General features: G+C 42.4%; 1 protein-coding gene across 1 annotated transcript in view; it reads right to left on the reverse strand.

Moving 5' to 3' along the window:
* Nucleotides 1-13,912, reverse strand: part of nt5dc1 (5'-nucleotidase domain containing 1) — a 619,201-nt gene that overhangs the window by 23,097 nt on the left and 582,192 nt on the right. Inside the window, exon 11 of the mRNA XM_059981450.1 lies at nucleotides 2,956-3,124. Within this exon, the coding sequence (XP_059837433.1) occupies nucleotides 2,956-3,124 (169 nt within the window). The remainder of the gene's footprint in view (nucleotides 1-2,955; nucleotides 3,125-13,912) is intronic.

The following is a 13,912-nucleotide window of genomic DNA, read 5'->3' on the forward strand; positions in this document are numbered from 1 at the left end:
CTGCAGCAGCGGAATTCGATATTTTGCAGAACTAACCCTACAATAGAATCCTCTCCTGTAACATCAAATACTGAAGAATACTGATGATTAAACTGTTAAGTTTAGAATGTGCTGTCTGTGGTCAAATTTTCGATTTACCATTGTATGTCCAAGGAATGTAATTCTGGCCTAGGCAAGCAGAAATACTAAAGCCCCTCCAGCCCCATCAACATCTCCAGCCCACCTTCCCATGCCTGACAATAGTGTATCCTCAGGTTTACCGAAGTGAAGGTTGTGAGTCTGAAAAACAAACAGGCTCCTTGTTTTTCTTGGAATTGGAACCAGTTCAGTATTGTCACATGTACCAAGGCACAATGGGAAGTTTAGATTTTTGTGCCCCACCATACATTACATTTCATCACATTAGTAAATTTCACTAATTATTGTAAATTTATTTATTTTTATTATTTTACTATCAAAGTCCATACATGTTGCAATGTACATTGCTGAGATCCATTTTCTTACAGGCATACTCAGCAAATCCATAGAATAGTAACAGAATCAATGAAAGGGCAACAACAGTGCAGAAGCCAACAAACCACACAAATGCAAATATATAGTAATAAACAACAAGAACACGAAATAAGAAGATAAAGAGCCCTTACATTGAGAGCATTGGCTGCACTGTTGGGAACATCTCAAAGTGAGAATAGCCACCCCATTTTCTTCACACCTGATGGGTGAGGGGCAGTAACTGTTCTTGAACCCAGTGGTGTCATTCCTGAGGCTCCTGTACCTGATGGAGAGAAGAGAATGGCTGGGGTGGTGGGGATCTCTGATGATGGATGCTGCTTTCTGTTTGTATTTGCAGTTTGTTGTCTTTTGCACACTGGTTGGTCACTCAAATTTGTTCGGTCTTTCATTGATACTATTATGGTACTATTTCTGCTATGGATTTATAGAGTATGCCTGCATGAATGGATCTCAGGATTGTATATGGCGACATATATGTAATTTGATAATAAATTTACTTTGAACGTAGAAAAAGGAAAAGCAATAACAGAATGTAGTAAAAAACACAAAATGCTGGCAGAACTCAGCAGGCCAGACGGCATCTATGGGAGGAGGCAATAACGACGTTTCGAGCCGAAACCCTTCATCAGGTCACCCCCACCCCCGATGAAGGGTTTCGGCCCGAAATGTCGTTATTGCCTCCTCCCATAGATGCTGTCTGGCCTGCTGAGTTCTGCCAGCATTTTGTGTTTTTTATTTATTTCTAGCATCTGCAGATTCATTCGTGTTGCCAACAGAACGTAGTGTTACAGTTACAGAGCAAGTCCAGCAAGAGGTAGACAATAAGGTCCAAGGGCCCATGAGGAGGTACATTCTGAGGTCAAGAGTTCACCTTTAATGAATACAAGGTCCATACAATGGTCAATCAAAAACACGAGGAAGTCTGGAGATGCTGGAAATCCAAAGCAACACATGCAAAATGATAGAAGAACTCAGCAAGTCAGGCAGGATCTATGGAAATAAATAGTCAATGTTTTGGGCACAGCCCCTTTTTCAGGACTGAGGAGGAAGGGCAAGATGCCAGAGTGAAAACGATGAGGGGGGGGAGGGGAAAGAGGCTAGCTGCAAGTTGATAGGTGAAGCCAGGTGGGTGGGAAAGGTAAAGGGCTGGAGAGGAAGGAATTTGTTGGGGAGGAGAGTGGACCATAGGAGAAGGGGAGAAGGGGAGCCAGGGGGTAGTAATAGGCAGGTGAGAAGAAGTACCGGTAAAAGTTCAGAGTGGAGAATAGAGAAAGGGGGAGGGGATTTGCTCACCAGAAGGAGAAAACAATATTCATGCTTTCAAGTTTGTAGCAACTCAGATGGAATATAAGGTGTTGCTCCTCCTCCCTGAGGGTGGCCTCATTTTGGGACAAGTGGAGGCCATGGTGTGACATGTCAGAATGGGAGTGGGAATGCAATCGAAATGTTTGGCTACCGGAAAGTCTCACTTGTGGCGGATGGAGTGGAGGTGCTCCACAAAGTGATCCCCTAATTTACCACAGGTCTCACCAGTGTAGAGGGGTCCAGTGCATTGGGAGCACTGGACACAATAGGCAACCCCAGCAGATACACAGATTCACTTGGAAGGACTGTTTGGGGCCCTGAATGCAGGTGATGGAGGAGGTGAATGGGCACATTCTCCCTCAACAGTCTTTTAACAGCCAGATAGAAATAATCTTCGAGCATGGTTCTGTATATTTTGCATGTAGTTACTCCAGATTACCTAGTAAATGCAAGGCGAAGCTCATTTGTACTTCAGATAATGAATTAAATACTCTGTTCCACATTAACAGGTTACATTTCAAAGGGTTTCCTGTCATTCAACACAATTAACACAATGTCAATGTACTGAAAGAACATGAATTTCATTGGTGTGGAGACATCTTGAAACAAGTTTTTTGATGGACTGAAGCCTGTAGTGGAAGAATTTTCAGTTCAACAGTCTGCTGGAGGAGCTCAGTGGGTTCTGTGGGGGAGGGGTGGGAAAGGAATTGTCGATGTTTTGGCACTAAACAGTGATTGTTTATTCACTTCCACAGATGTTTGCACAGTAGCGTAGCAATTAGCGCAATACTATTACAGTGACCCAGGTTCAATGACACATATATATTTATATATCTATCTCAGTATGCACTGCGTGGCTCAGTAATATAGTGGTAACTATTACAACGCAAACAATCGGGGTTCAATTCCCACCGCTGTTCATAAGGGGCTTGTACGTGTGGGTTTCTTCTGGGAGCTCTGGTTTCCTCCCACAGTCCAAAAATGTGTGGGTTAGTAGGTTAATTGATCACATGGGTGTAAATGGGTGGTGTGGCCAGTTACTGTGTTGTAAATCTAAATAAATTGCTGAGTTCCTCCAGCCCTTTGTGTGTGTGTGTAGCAGCTCCTATTTCCATTTTCTGTCATTTTGTTTCTTACCTGCAATAGCCTGCAGGCTGGGAATGGCGATGGTGCTGTAAGTGTTAATGTTGCTGCTGCACCATGTGTGAACCTGGGTTTCACCTTCACCTTCGAGCCCTGTGACACCATCCACAAAGTAGGAGCCCCACCGCTCAGACACCACTGGCCACGTACTCTGTCTCGTGCCCTGTGAACAAGATAACAGGGTGAATGACTGACAGTTTTATAAAGCTATTTACTGTTTTAGTTATTTATCTATCAGCAATAAATAACTAAATCATTTAATTATAAAGATGGCACTGTAAATGGTGACTATTTGCATACAGCTCCAAAGGGAATCATCAAATATTCCCACACTTTGCTGTTTGCATTACTTATTCAACCCCATTGAAAGCTTTCATGTTTTATTGTTTTACAACATTGAATTACAGTGGATTTAATTTGGCTTTTTTTGGACACTGATCTACAGAGGAAGACCCTTTTGTGTCAAAGTGAAAACAGATCTCTACAAAGTGATCCAAATAAATTACAAAAATAAAACACAAAATAATGTTACAGCTGTATAAGACCTTATTTGGACCCCATTTGGAGTATTGTATTCAGCTCTGGTCACCTCACCACAGGAAGGATGTGGATACTATAGAAAGAGTGCAGAGGAGATTTACAAGGATGTTGCCTGAATTGGAGAGCATGACTTATGAGAATAGATTGAGTGAATGTAGCCTTTTCTCCTTGGAGCAACGGAAGATGAGAGGACACCTGATACAGGCATATAAGATGATGAGAGGCATTGATTGTGTGGATAACATAGAAAACCTACAGCACAATACAGGCCCTTCAGCCCACAAAGCTGAGCTGAACATGTCTTTACCTTAGAACTACCTAGGCATACCCACAGCCTTCTACTTTTCTAAGCACTATGTATCTGTCCAGGAGTCTCTTAAAAGACTCAATTGTTTCCACCTCCACTACCGCCGCTGGCAGCCCATTCCATGCACTTACCACTCTCTGCGTAAAAAAGCTTACCCCTGACATCTCCTCTGTACCTACTTCCAAGCACCTTAAAAATATCCCTTCTTGTGCTAGCCATTTCAGCCCCAGGAAAAGGCCTCTGACTCACGATCAACGCCTCTCATTATCTTGTACACCTCTATCAGGTCACCTCTCATCCTCTGTCGCTCCAAGGAGAAAAGGCCAAGTTCACTCAACCTATTCACATAAGCCATGCTCCCCAATCCAAATAACATCCTTGTAAATCTCCTCTGCACCATTTCTATGGTTTCCACATCCTTCCTGTAGTGAGGTGACCAGAACTGAGCACAGTACTCTAAGTGGGATCTGACCAGGATCCTATATAACTGCAACGTTACCTCTCAGCTCTTAAACTCAATCCCATGATTGATGAAGACCAATGCATCGTATGCCTTCTTAACCACAGAGTCAACCTGCGCAGCAGCTTTGAGTGTCTTATGGACTCGGACTCCAAGATCCCTCTGATCCTCCACACTGCCAAGCATCTTGCCATTAATGCTATATTCTGCCATCATATTTGACCTACCAAAATGAACCACCTCACACTTATCTGGGTTGAACACCATCTGCCATTTCTCAGCCCAGTTTTGCATCCGATCAATGTCCCGCTATAACCTCTGACAGCCCTCCACACTATCCACAACACCCCCAACCTTTGTGTCACCAGCAAATTTACTAACCCATCCTTCCACTTCCTCATCCAGGTCATTTATAAAATTCACAAAGAGTAGGGGTCCCAGAACAGATCCCCAAGGCACACCACTGGTCACTGACCTCCATGCAGAACATGACCCGTCTACAACCACACTTTGCCTTCTGTTGGCAAGTCAGTTTTGGATCCACAAAGCAATGTTCCCTTGGATCCCATGCCTCCTTACTTTCTCAATAAGCCTTATATGTGGTACCTTATCAAATACCTTGCTGAAATCCATATACACTACATCTACGGCTCTACCCTCATCAATGTGTTTAGTCACATCCTCAAAATATTCAATCAGGCTCATAAGGCACGACCAGCCTTTGACAAAGCCATGCTGGCTGACTATTCCTAATCATATTATGCCTCTCCAAAAGTTCATAAATCCTACCTCTCAGGATCTTCTCCATCAACTTACCAACCACTGAAATAAGACTCACTGGTCTATAATTTCCTGGGCTATCCCTACTCCTTTTCTTGAATAAAGGAACAACATCCACAACCCTCCAATCTTCCGGAACCTCTCCTGTCCTCATTGATGATGCAAAGATCATTGCCAGAGGCTCAGCAATCTCCTCCCTCACTTCACACAGTAGCCTGGGGAACATCCCGTCTGGTCCCTGGTGACTTATCCAACTTGATGCTTTCCAAAAGCTCCAGCACATCCTCTTCCTTAATATCTACATACTCAAGCTTTTCAGTCTGCTGCTAGTCATCCCTACAATCGCCAAGATCCTTTCCATAGTGAATACTGAAGCAAAGTATTCATTAAGTACCTCTGCTATCTCCTCCGGTTCCATACATTCTTCTCCACTGTCACATTTGATTGGTCCTATTTTCTCTTCACATACTTGTAGAATGGCTTGGGATTTTCCTTAATCCTGTCCGCCAAGGCCTTCTCATGGCCCCTTCTGGCTCTCCTAATTTTATTCTTGAGCTCATTCCTGCTCGCCTTGTAATCTTCTAGGTATCTATCAATACCTAGATTTTTGACTAAATTTTAAACAGTCTTTTTACACCACGGTTCCTGTACCCTACCATCTTTTCCCCGTCTCATTGGAACGTATCTACACAGAACCCCACATAAATATTCCCTGAACATTTGTCATGTTACTTCCATATGTTTCCCTGAGAACATCTGTTTCCAATTTTTGCTTCCAAGTTCCTGCCTGATAGTCTCATATTTCCCCTTACTCCAATTAAATGTTTCCCGAACTTGTCTGTTCCTAACCCTCTCCAAAACTAAGGTAAAGAAGATAGAATTGTAATCACTATCTCCAAAATAATCTCCCACTGAGAGACCTGACACCTGACCCCGTTCATTACCCAATACTGGATCAAATACAGCCTCTCCTCTTGTGGGCTTATCTACACATTGTGTTAAGAAACCTTCCTGAACACACCTAACAAACTCCACCCCATCTAAACCCCTCACTCTAGGGAGATGCCAATCAATATTTGGGAAATTAAAATCTCCCACCACAACAACCCTGTTATTATTACGCCTTTCCAGAATCTGTCTCCCTATCTGCTCCTCAGTGCCCTTGTTACTATTGGGTGGTCTATAAAAAAACACCCAGTAGAGTTATTCCTACTCCTAACTTCCACTCACTGAGACTCCGTAGAAACCCCTCCATGACTTCCTCCTTTTCTGCAGCCTTGACACAATCTCTGATCAGACCACCAGATCTCTGATGCTCCCACCACTTTTGCCTCCCTCCCTGTCCTTTCTGAAACATCTAAAGCCTGGCACTTGAAGAAACCATTACTGCCCCTGAGCCATCCAAGAAATGGCCACAACATCATAGCTCCAAGCTTATCTGCTTTATTCATGATACTCCTTGCATTAAAATAGATACATCTCAAACCATTGGTCTGAGTGCATCCCTTCTCGATCACCTGCCTATCCTCCCTTTTGCACCGTCTCCAAACTTTCTCTATTTGTGAGCCAACCTCCCTTTCCTCTGTCACTTCAGTTTAGTTCCCACCCCACAGCAATTCTAGTTTAAACTCTCCCCAACAACCTTTGCAAACCTCACCAACAGGATATTGGTCCCCCTCAGATTCAAGTGCAACCCATCCTTTTTGTACAGGTCACACCTGCCCCAGAAGAGGTCCCAATGATCCAGAAATCTGAATCCCTGCCCCCCGCTCCAATCCCTCAGCCACACACTTATCCTCCACCTCATTCTATTCCTATTCTCATTGTCACGTGGCACAGGCAGTAATCCCCAGATTACCACCTTTGAGGTCCTACTTCTAAACTTCTTCATAACTCCCTGTAGTCTGTTTTCAGGACCTCCTCCCTTTTCCTACCTATGTCGTTGGTACCAACATGCACCACGACCTCTGCTTGTTCTCCTTCCCACTTCAGGATATCATGGACGCGATCAGAAACATCCTGGACCCAGGCATTTGGGAAGCAAACTACCATCCGCCTTTCTTTCCTGCGTCCACAGAATTGTCTGTCTGACCCCCCAATATAGAGTCCCCTATCACTGCTGCTATCCTCTTCCTTTCCCTACCCTTCTGAGCCACAGGGCCAGACTCTGTGCCAGAGCCTTTTTCCCAGGGTTGAAATGGCTAATGTGAGGGGAAATAGTTTTAAGGTGCTTGGAAATAGGTACAACGGAAATGTCAGAGGTAAGTTTTTCACACAGAGAGTGGTGTGTGTGTGGAATGCACTGCCTGCAATGGTGGTAGAGGCGGATACAATAGGGTCTTTTAAGAGACTCTTACGGAAATGAAGATTAGAAAAATAGAGGGCCATGCGGTAGAGAAATTCTAGGCAGTTTCTAGAGTAGGTTACATGGTCGGCACAACATTGTGGGCCGAAGGGCCTGTAACGTGCTGTAGATTTTCTATATTCTATGTTCTAATTGTTTACATAAGTATTCACCCCCTCTAGTACAATATACAAAGTCATCACTGGTACAGCCAATTGGTTTTGGAAGTCACCTAATTAGTTTAATGGATATCTGTCTTTGGAGACTTGTGTGCATTCAAGGTGTTTCAACTGATTAGTGAAAATACACCTGTATCTGGAAGGTCCAACTGCTGGTGGATCAGTTTCCTGGCAAAAACTACATCATGAAGACAAAAGAACACTCCAAGCAACTCTGCAAAAAGGTTATTGAAAAGCACAAGTCAGGAAAAGGATGCAAGAAAATTTCCAAGTTGCTGAATATCCCTTGCAGTACAGTTAAGTCAATCATTAAGAAATGGGAAGAATATGGCACAGATGTAAAACTGCCTAAGGCAGGTTATCTCCCAAAACAGAAAGACCATGCAAGAAGGGGACTAGTGAGGGAGGCCACCAGGAGACCTATGACAACTCTGGAGGAGTTCCAAGCTTCAGTGGCTGAGATGGGAGAGACTGCGCATATAACTGTTGCCTGGGTGCTTCACCAATTACAACTTTATGGGAGAGTGACAAAGAGAAAGCCACTGTTGAAAAAATCTCATAAGAAATCTCAGCTAGAGTTTGCCAGAAGGCACGTGGGAGACTCTGATGTCAGCTGGAAGAAGGTTCTATGGCCTGATGAAACCAAAATTGAGCTTATTGACCATCAGATTAAACACTGCACATAATCAAAAGCACACCATCCATTAAGCATGGTGGCAGCTGCATCATGGTAGGGGGTAAAATGAATGCAGCAAAATAAAGAGAAATCCAGGAGGAAAACCAGATGCAGTCTGCAACAGAACTGTGGTTTGGGAGAAGATTTGTTTTCCAGCAAGACAATGACCCTAAGTATAAAGCCAAAGCCACACAGGAATGGTTTAAAAACAATAAAGTTAATGTCCTAGAATGGCCAAGTCAGAGTCCAGATCTCAATCCTATTGAACATTTATGGCTGGACTTGAAAAGGGCTATTCGCTCATGATCCCTACGCAATCTGACAGAGCTTGAGCAGTTTCGCAAATAAGAATGGGGAAAAATTGCAGTGACCAGATTTGCAAACTTGATAGAGACCTACCCACACAGACTCGCTGTAATTGCTGCCAAAGGTGGATCTACTAAGTACTGACTTGAAAGGGGTGAATACTTAATGCAATCAATTATTTTGTGTTTTATATCTGTAATTAATTGAGATCACTTTGTAGAGATCTGTTTCTACTTTGAGAGAAAAGAGTCTTTTTCTGTTTATCAGTGTCAAAAAAAGTCGAATTAAAAACATGAAAACTTCCAAGAGGGCTGAACACTTTTTATATGCACTATACTACCCTGAGATTCATTTTCTTAGTAACATATGTTAATTATATTAAACCTGATTGTGATTACTATTATTAATTCCAAATACAAGAAAATCTGCAGATGCTGGAAATCCAAGCAATACCCACAAAATGCTCGAAGAACTCAGGAGAAAACGGTTTGGGCTGAGATCTTTCATTATGAAGGGTCTCGGCCCAAAACATTGACTGTTTACTCATTTCCATAGCTGCTGCCTGACCTGCTGAGTTCCTTCAGCATTTTGCGTGTGTTACTATTATTATTTTATTTGTATTTACATAGCTTATCTTTCGCATGTTGGTTGTTTGTCGGGCTTTGTGTGTCATTTTTCTTGATTCTATTGTATTTCCTCTTTCTACTGTGAACGCCTGCATGAAAATAAATCTCAGTGCAGTATATGGTGACATACACATACTTCGGTAATAAATTTACTTTGATCTTTGAAGGATGGCTACTACATTTTGACCTTTCTCCCTCGCTGAAATATTGGATTACTTTAAAAATTGTATTTATGAGCAGACTGTTTGCCATCATCATTATGTGCTGTGTCGTATGACGTGGATGATCATGGTTCTTGGCAAATTTTTCTGCAGAAGTGATTTGCCATTGCCTTCTTCTGGGCAGTGTCTTTACAAGACGGGTGACCGTAGCCATTATCAATACTCTTCAGAGATTGTCTGCCTGGCATCAGTGGCCACATAACCAGGACTTGGGATATACACCAGCTGCTCACATGATGACCGCCACCTGCTCCCATGACTTCATGTGACATTGATCAGGCGGAGGTGGGTGGGGTTGCTAAGCACGTACTACTCCTTGCCCAAGGATGACTTGCAGGCTAATGGAGGGAAGGAGGGGCCTACACCTCATCACACACACACACACACACACACACACACACACAAACCCCCTCCCCCTCCCATATATGGTACATACTTCGATAAGAAATTTACTTTAAGTTTGACATTTGACATAATCATTTCTTTGGAGTTACGTAATTTGGAACTATACTCAGATATGGTAAAAAGACATTCTAAGCGATAGACTCAAGAAATATTTTATATGGCAGTTAAATAATATGTTCACTGCAAAAGTAAAAATAAAGTCCACTTCCTGGTTTTTAGTCCTGGAAGTTATAAAAGTGATGAAGTATTGCAGTAAAGAAACCTCAAGGACTGAATTAAGCGAAACCACTTACACACTCCCTATGGAGTTCAATACAATCATACAAAAATGTATTGGCACCTGATTAATATTTCTAAGTTCCCCATCACTCTGAAGCATAGGAAAATAGGAAGGTATATAATGCTTATCTAACAAGCTAGAAACAAGGGAAAATTGCAGAAGGTCTCTGAAAGGATTAGACTATTGGGTCGAAAACAGTTTCTTTCTGTAACGTGCTTTCTGAAGTTGTTTTATCATTGTACTAGCTCAATTATTTCATGTAGCAGCTATTCTGCTGCCATTATGTTTGTGTCATTATCTGAGAATGTAAACTTCCCACAGCTGGGAATAATCAATTGCACCTTATTAGAATGAAGGCAGTTTAAATAAATTACATTTCTCTGTCAGGCCATGGGTTTTGATCGTGCCATATGGATTATATATTAGACTAGCTTTATTTGTCACACGTACGTTGAAACATACAGTGAAATATATAGTCACGTGTTAACAACCAACACTTTCCGAGGATTGTGCTGGGGGCAGCCCACAAGTGTTGTCATGCTCTGGCGCCAGTGTAGCATGCCAAGAGTTCATTAGACCTAACCAGCATCCTCTTTGACTTTCTACCATCAGGAAGGAGACTCCAATGCATGAAAACAAGAAAAGTAGGGATGGTAAACAGTCTCTTCTCTCAGGCCATTAGGTTTCTGAACTCCCGGCCGCATCACATTCAAAGTGTCACTGGTTAACCTGTTCTGTACTTTACAGTATTTAATTTATGCACTTCACTTTGTTTGTTTATGCATAATTCATCTGTAGATTTTATCCTTTCTTTCACAGGTTATTGTGTTATATGTACAACTGTGCTTTGCATCCTGGTCTGGAGAAACATTGTCTCGTATGACAGCCTACATGTACAGAGTTAAATGACAATAAATTTGACTTGACTTCTTTGGGAAACGGGAGGAAACCGGAGCACCCAAAGGAAATCCACGTGGCACAGGGAGAACGTACAAACTTCTTACAGACAGCGGCAGAGTTGAACCTTGATTGGCGATCGCAGACACTAAAGTGAATGCGCTAACCGCTGTGCAACCATGCTGCTTTTAAAGGAACATGCACATCTTTTTCAAAGTCACGGTTTGAAGAATACTTGGTGTTTTTGTGTAGTTAAATGTAATGTAGAGGAAGGCATGACAGACTTCAATTAAATGAATGGCCAGCAATTCCACTTTACCTGATATTAGTATGGGAAGAAATGTTAGAAAGTACTCATTCTTACACTTCACTTGTTAATATGGGGTTGCTAATGTTTACATAAACAGCAAGATCAGGGAAAAAAGGTCCCAAAATACTGTGCTTCCTCAGAACCAGATATTTATACTCAAAAATATCATAGCAAACAACATTTTTTAAACACAAGAGCCTCTGCAGATGCTGGAAATTTAAATAACAAACACACACACACACAAGATGCTGGAGGAACTCAGCAGTTCAGGCAGTGCCTATGGAAAGGAATAACCAGTCGACCGTTTAGGCTGATGAAGAGTGTAGGCCCAGAATGTCGAGTGTGTATTCATTTCTATAAATGTTGCCTGACCTGCTGAGTATTGTGTGTGTTACTCGAGATTAAAAAAAACTTCTATGAATGTGTTATGACCTGTACAAAAAGGATGGGTTACTCCTGAACCCAAAGGAGTCCAATATCCTAGCAAGCACGTTTAATAGGGCTGTTACGGAGGGTTAATTTTGCAGGGGGATGAGAACCGGAGTGAAGGGGAAAACAGAAATAAGTCAAAGATAGCATGCAACAGAGATGATAGAAAGGACAGGCAGGAGATGACGCATAATCACAGCCAGTGGATTGAATTACAGGACGATAGAGGTGTGGTGCAGTTAAAACAGAAAGCAACAAATACTGGACAGAAAGTGTTGTATTTGAATGCATGCAGCAGAAGAAGTACAATGGAGGATCTTGAAATTGAGCTATAGATTGGCAAGTATGACATTGTGGCCATCTCTGAAACTTGGCTAAAGGATGGCTGCCATTGGGAGCTGAACGTCCAAGGATATACGGTGTATCAGAATGATAGGTTAGTAGGCAGAGGGGGTGGTGTGGCTCTGTGTATAAGTAATAATATTAAATCATTAGAAAGGGATGACATAGGTTTGGAAGGTGTAGAGTCTCTATGGGTCGAGTTAAGAAATGGCGAGGGTAAAAGGACCCTAATGACAGTTGTATACAGGCCTCTGAACAGCAGCTGGGATGTGGATTACAAATTACAGCAGGAGATAGAAAAGGCGTGTCAGAAGGGCAATGTCATGATAATCGTTGGGGATTTTAACATCAAGGTGGATTTTGAAAACCAGGTCAGTACTGGACCTCAAGAGAGAGAATATGTAGAATGTCTAAGGGATGACTTTTTAGAACAGCTTGTTGTTGAGCCCACTAGGAGATCAGCTGTGCTGGATTGGGTGCTGTGCAATGATCTGGAGGTGATAAGAGAGCTTAAGGTTAAGGAACCCTTAGGGAACAGTGATCACAATACGATCGAGTTCACTTTGAAATTTGAGGAGGAGAAACTAAATTCAAATGTGTCATTATTTCAGTGGAATAAAGGAAATTACAATGGCATGAAAGGGGAAGTGGCCAAGGTTGACTGGAAAGGGATACTAGCAGGAAGGACAGCAGAGTAGCAATGGCTGGAGTTTCTGTGAAAAATGAGGGAAGACAGATATATTCCAAAAAAGGAAGAAATTTTCGAATGGAAGAAGGACATTACCATAGCTGACAAGTGAAGTCAGAGCCAAAGTACAAGCAAAAGAGAGGGCATACAAGGAAGCCAAAGCTAGTAGGAAGATAGAGGTTTGGGAAGCTTTAAGCACCTTCAGAAGAAAACTAAGAAGGTCATTAGGAAGGAAAACATGAATTATGAAAGGAAGCTGTTGACTAATATCAAAGAAGATACGAAAAGCTTTTTTGAATATATAAAAAGAGAGTTGAGGGTAGATATAGGACCAATAGAAAATGATGCTGGAATATTGTAATGAAAGATACAGAAATGGCAGAGGAACTGAATGTGTATTTTGCATCAGTCTTCACAGTGAAAGACATCTGCAGTATACCAGACATGCAAGAGTGGCAAGGAAGTGAAGTACATGTAGTGAAAATTACGACTGAGAAGGTGCTCAGGAAGCTTAATGTGGATGGATAAATCTCCTGGACCTGATGGAATGAATCCTTGGGTAATGAAGGAAGTAGCTGGAGAAATTGTGGCGGCATTAACAATGATCTTTCAGGAATCAATAGATTCTGGCATTGTACTGGATGACTGGAAAATTGCAAATGTTACTCCGCTATTGAAGTAGGGTGGGAGGCAGCAGAAAGGAAAATGTAGACCTGTTAACCTGACATCAGTGGTTGGGAAGTTGTTGGAATCGATTGTTAGGGATGAGATTTCAGAATACCTGGAAGCACGTGATAAGATAGGCCAAAGCCAGTGTGGTTTCCTGAAAGTAAAATCCTGCCTGATTAACCTACTGCAATTCTTTGAGGAAATTACAAGCAGGATAGTCAAAGGAGATGCAGTGGATGTGGTGTACTTGGATCTTCAGAAGGCCTTTGACAAGGCGCCGCACACAAGGCTGTTTAGCAAGATAAGAGCCCCTGGAATTACAGGGAAGTTACTTCCATGGGTGGAGCCTTGGCTGTTTGGCAGAAAACAGAGAGTGGGAATAAAGGGATCCTATTCTGGCTGGCTGCTGGTTACCAGTGGAGTTCCACAGGGGGTGGTGTTGGGACCGCAGCTTTTTCCAATGCATGTCAATGTCTTGGACTATGGCGATTA

The sequence above is a fragment of the Hypanus sabinus genome, chromosome 10, assembly GCF_030144855.1.
Source record: "Hypanus sabinus isolate sHypSab1 chromosome 10, sHypSab1.hap1, whole genome shotgun sequence".
Classification (NCBI taxonomy): Eukaryota; Metazoa; Chordata; class Chondrichthyes; order Myliobatiformes; family Dasyatidae; genus Hypanus; species Hypanus sabinus.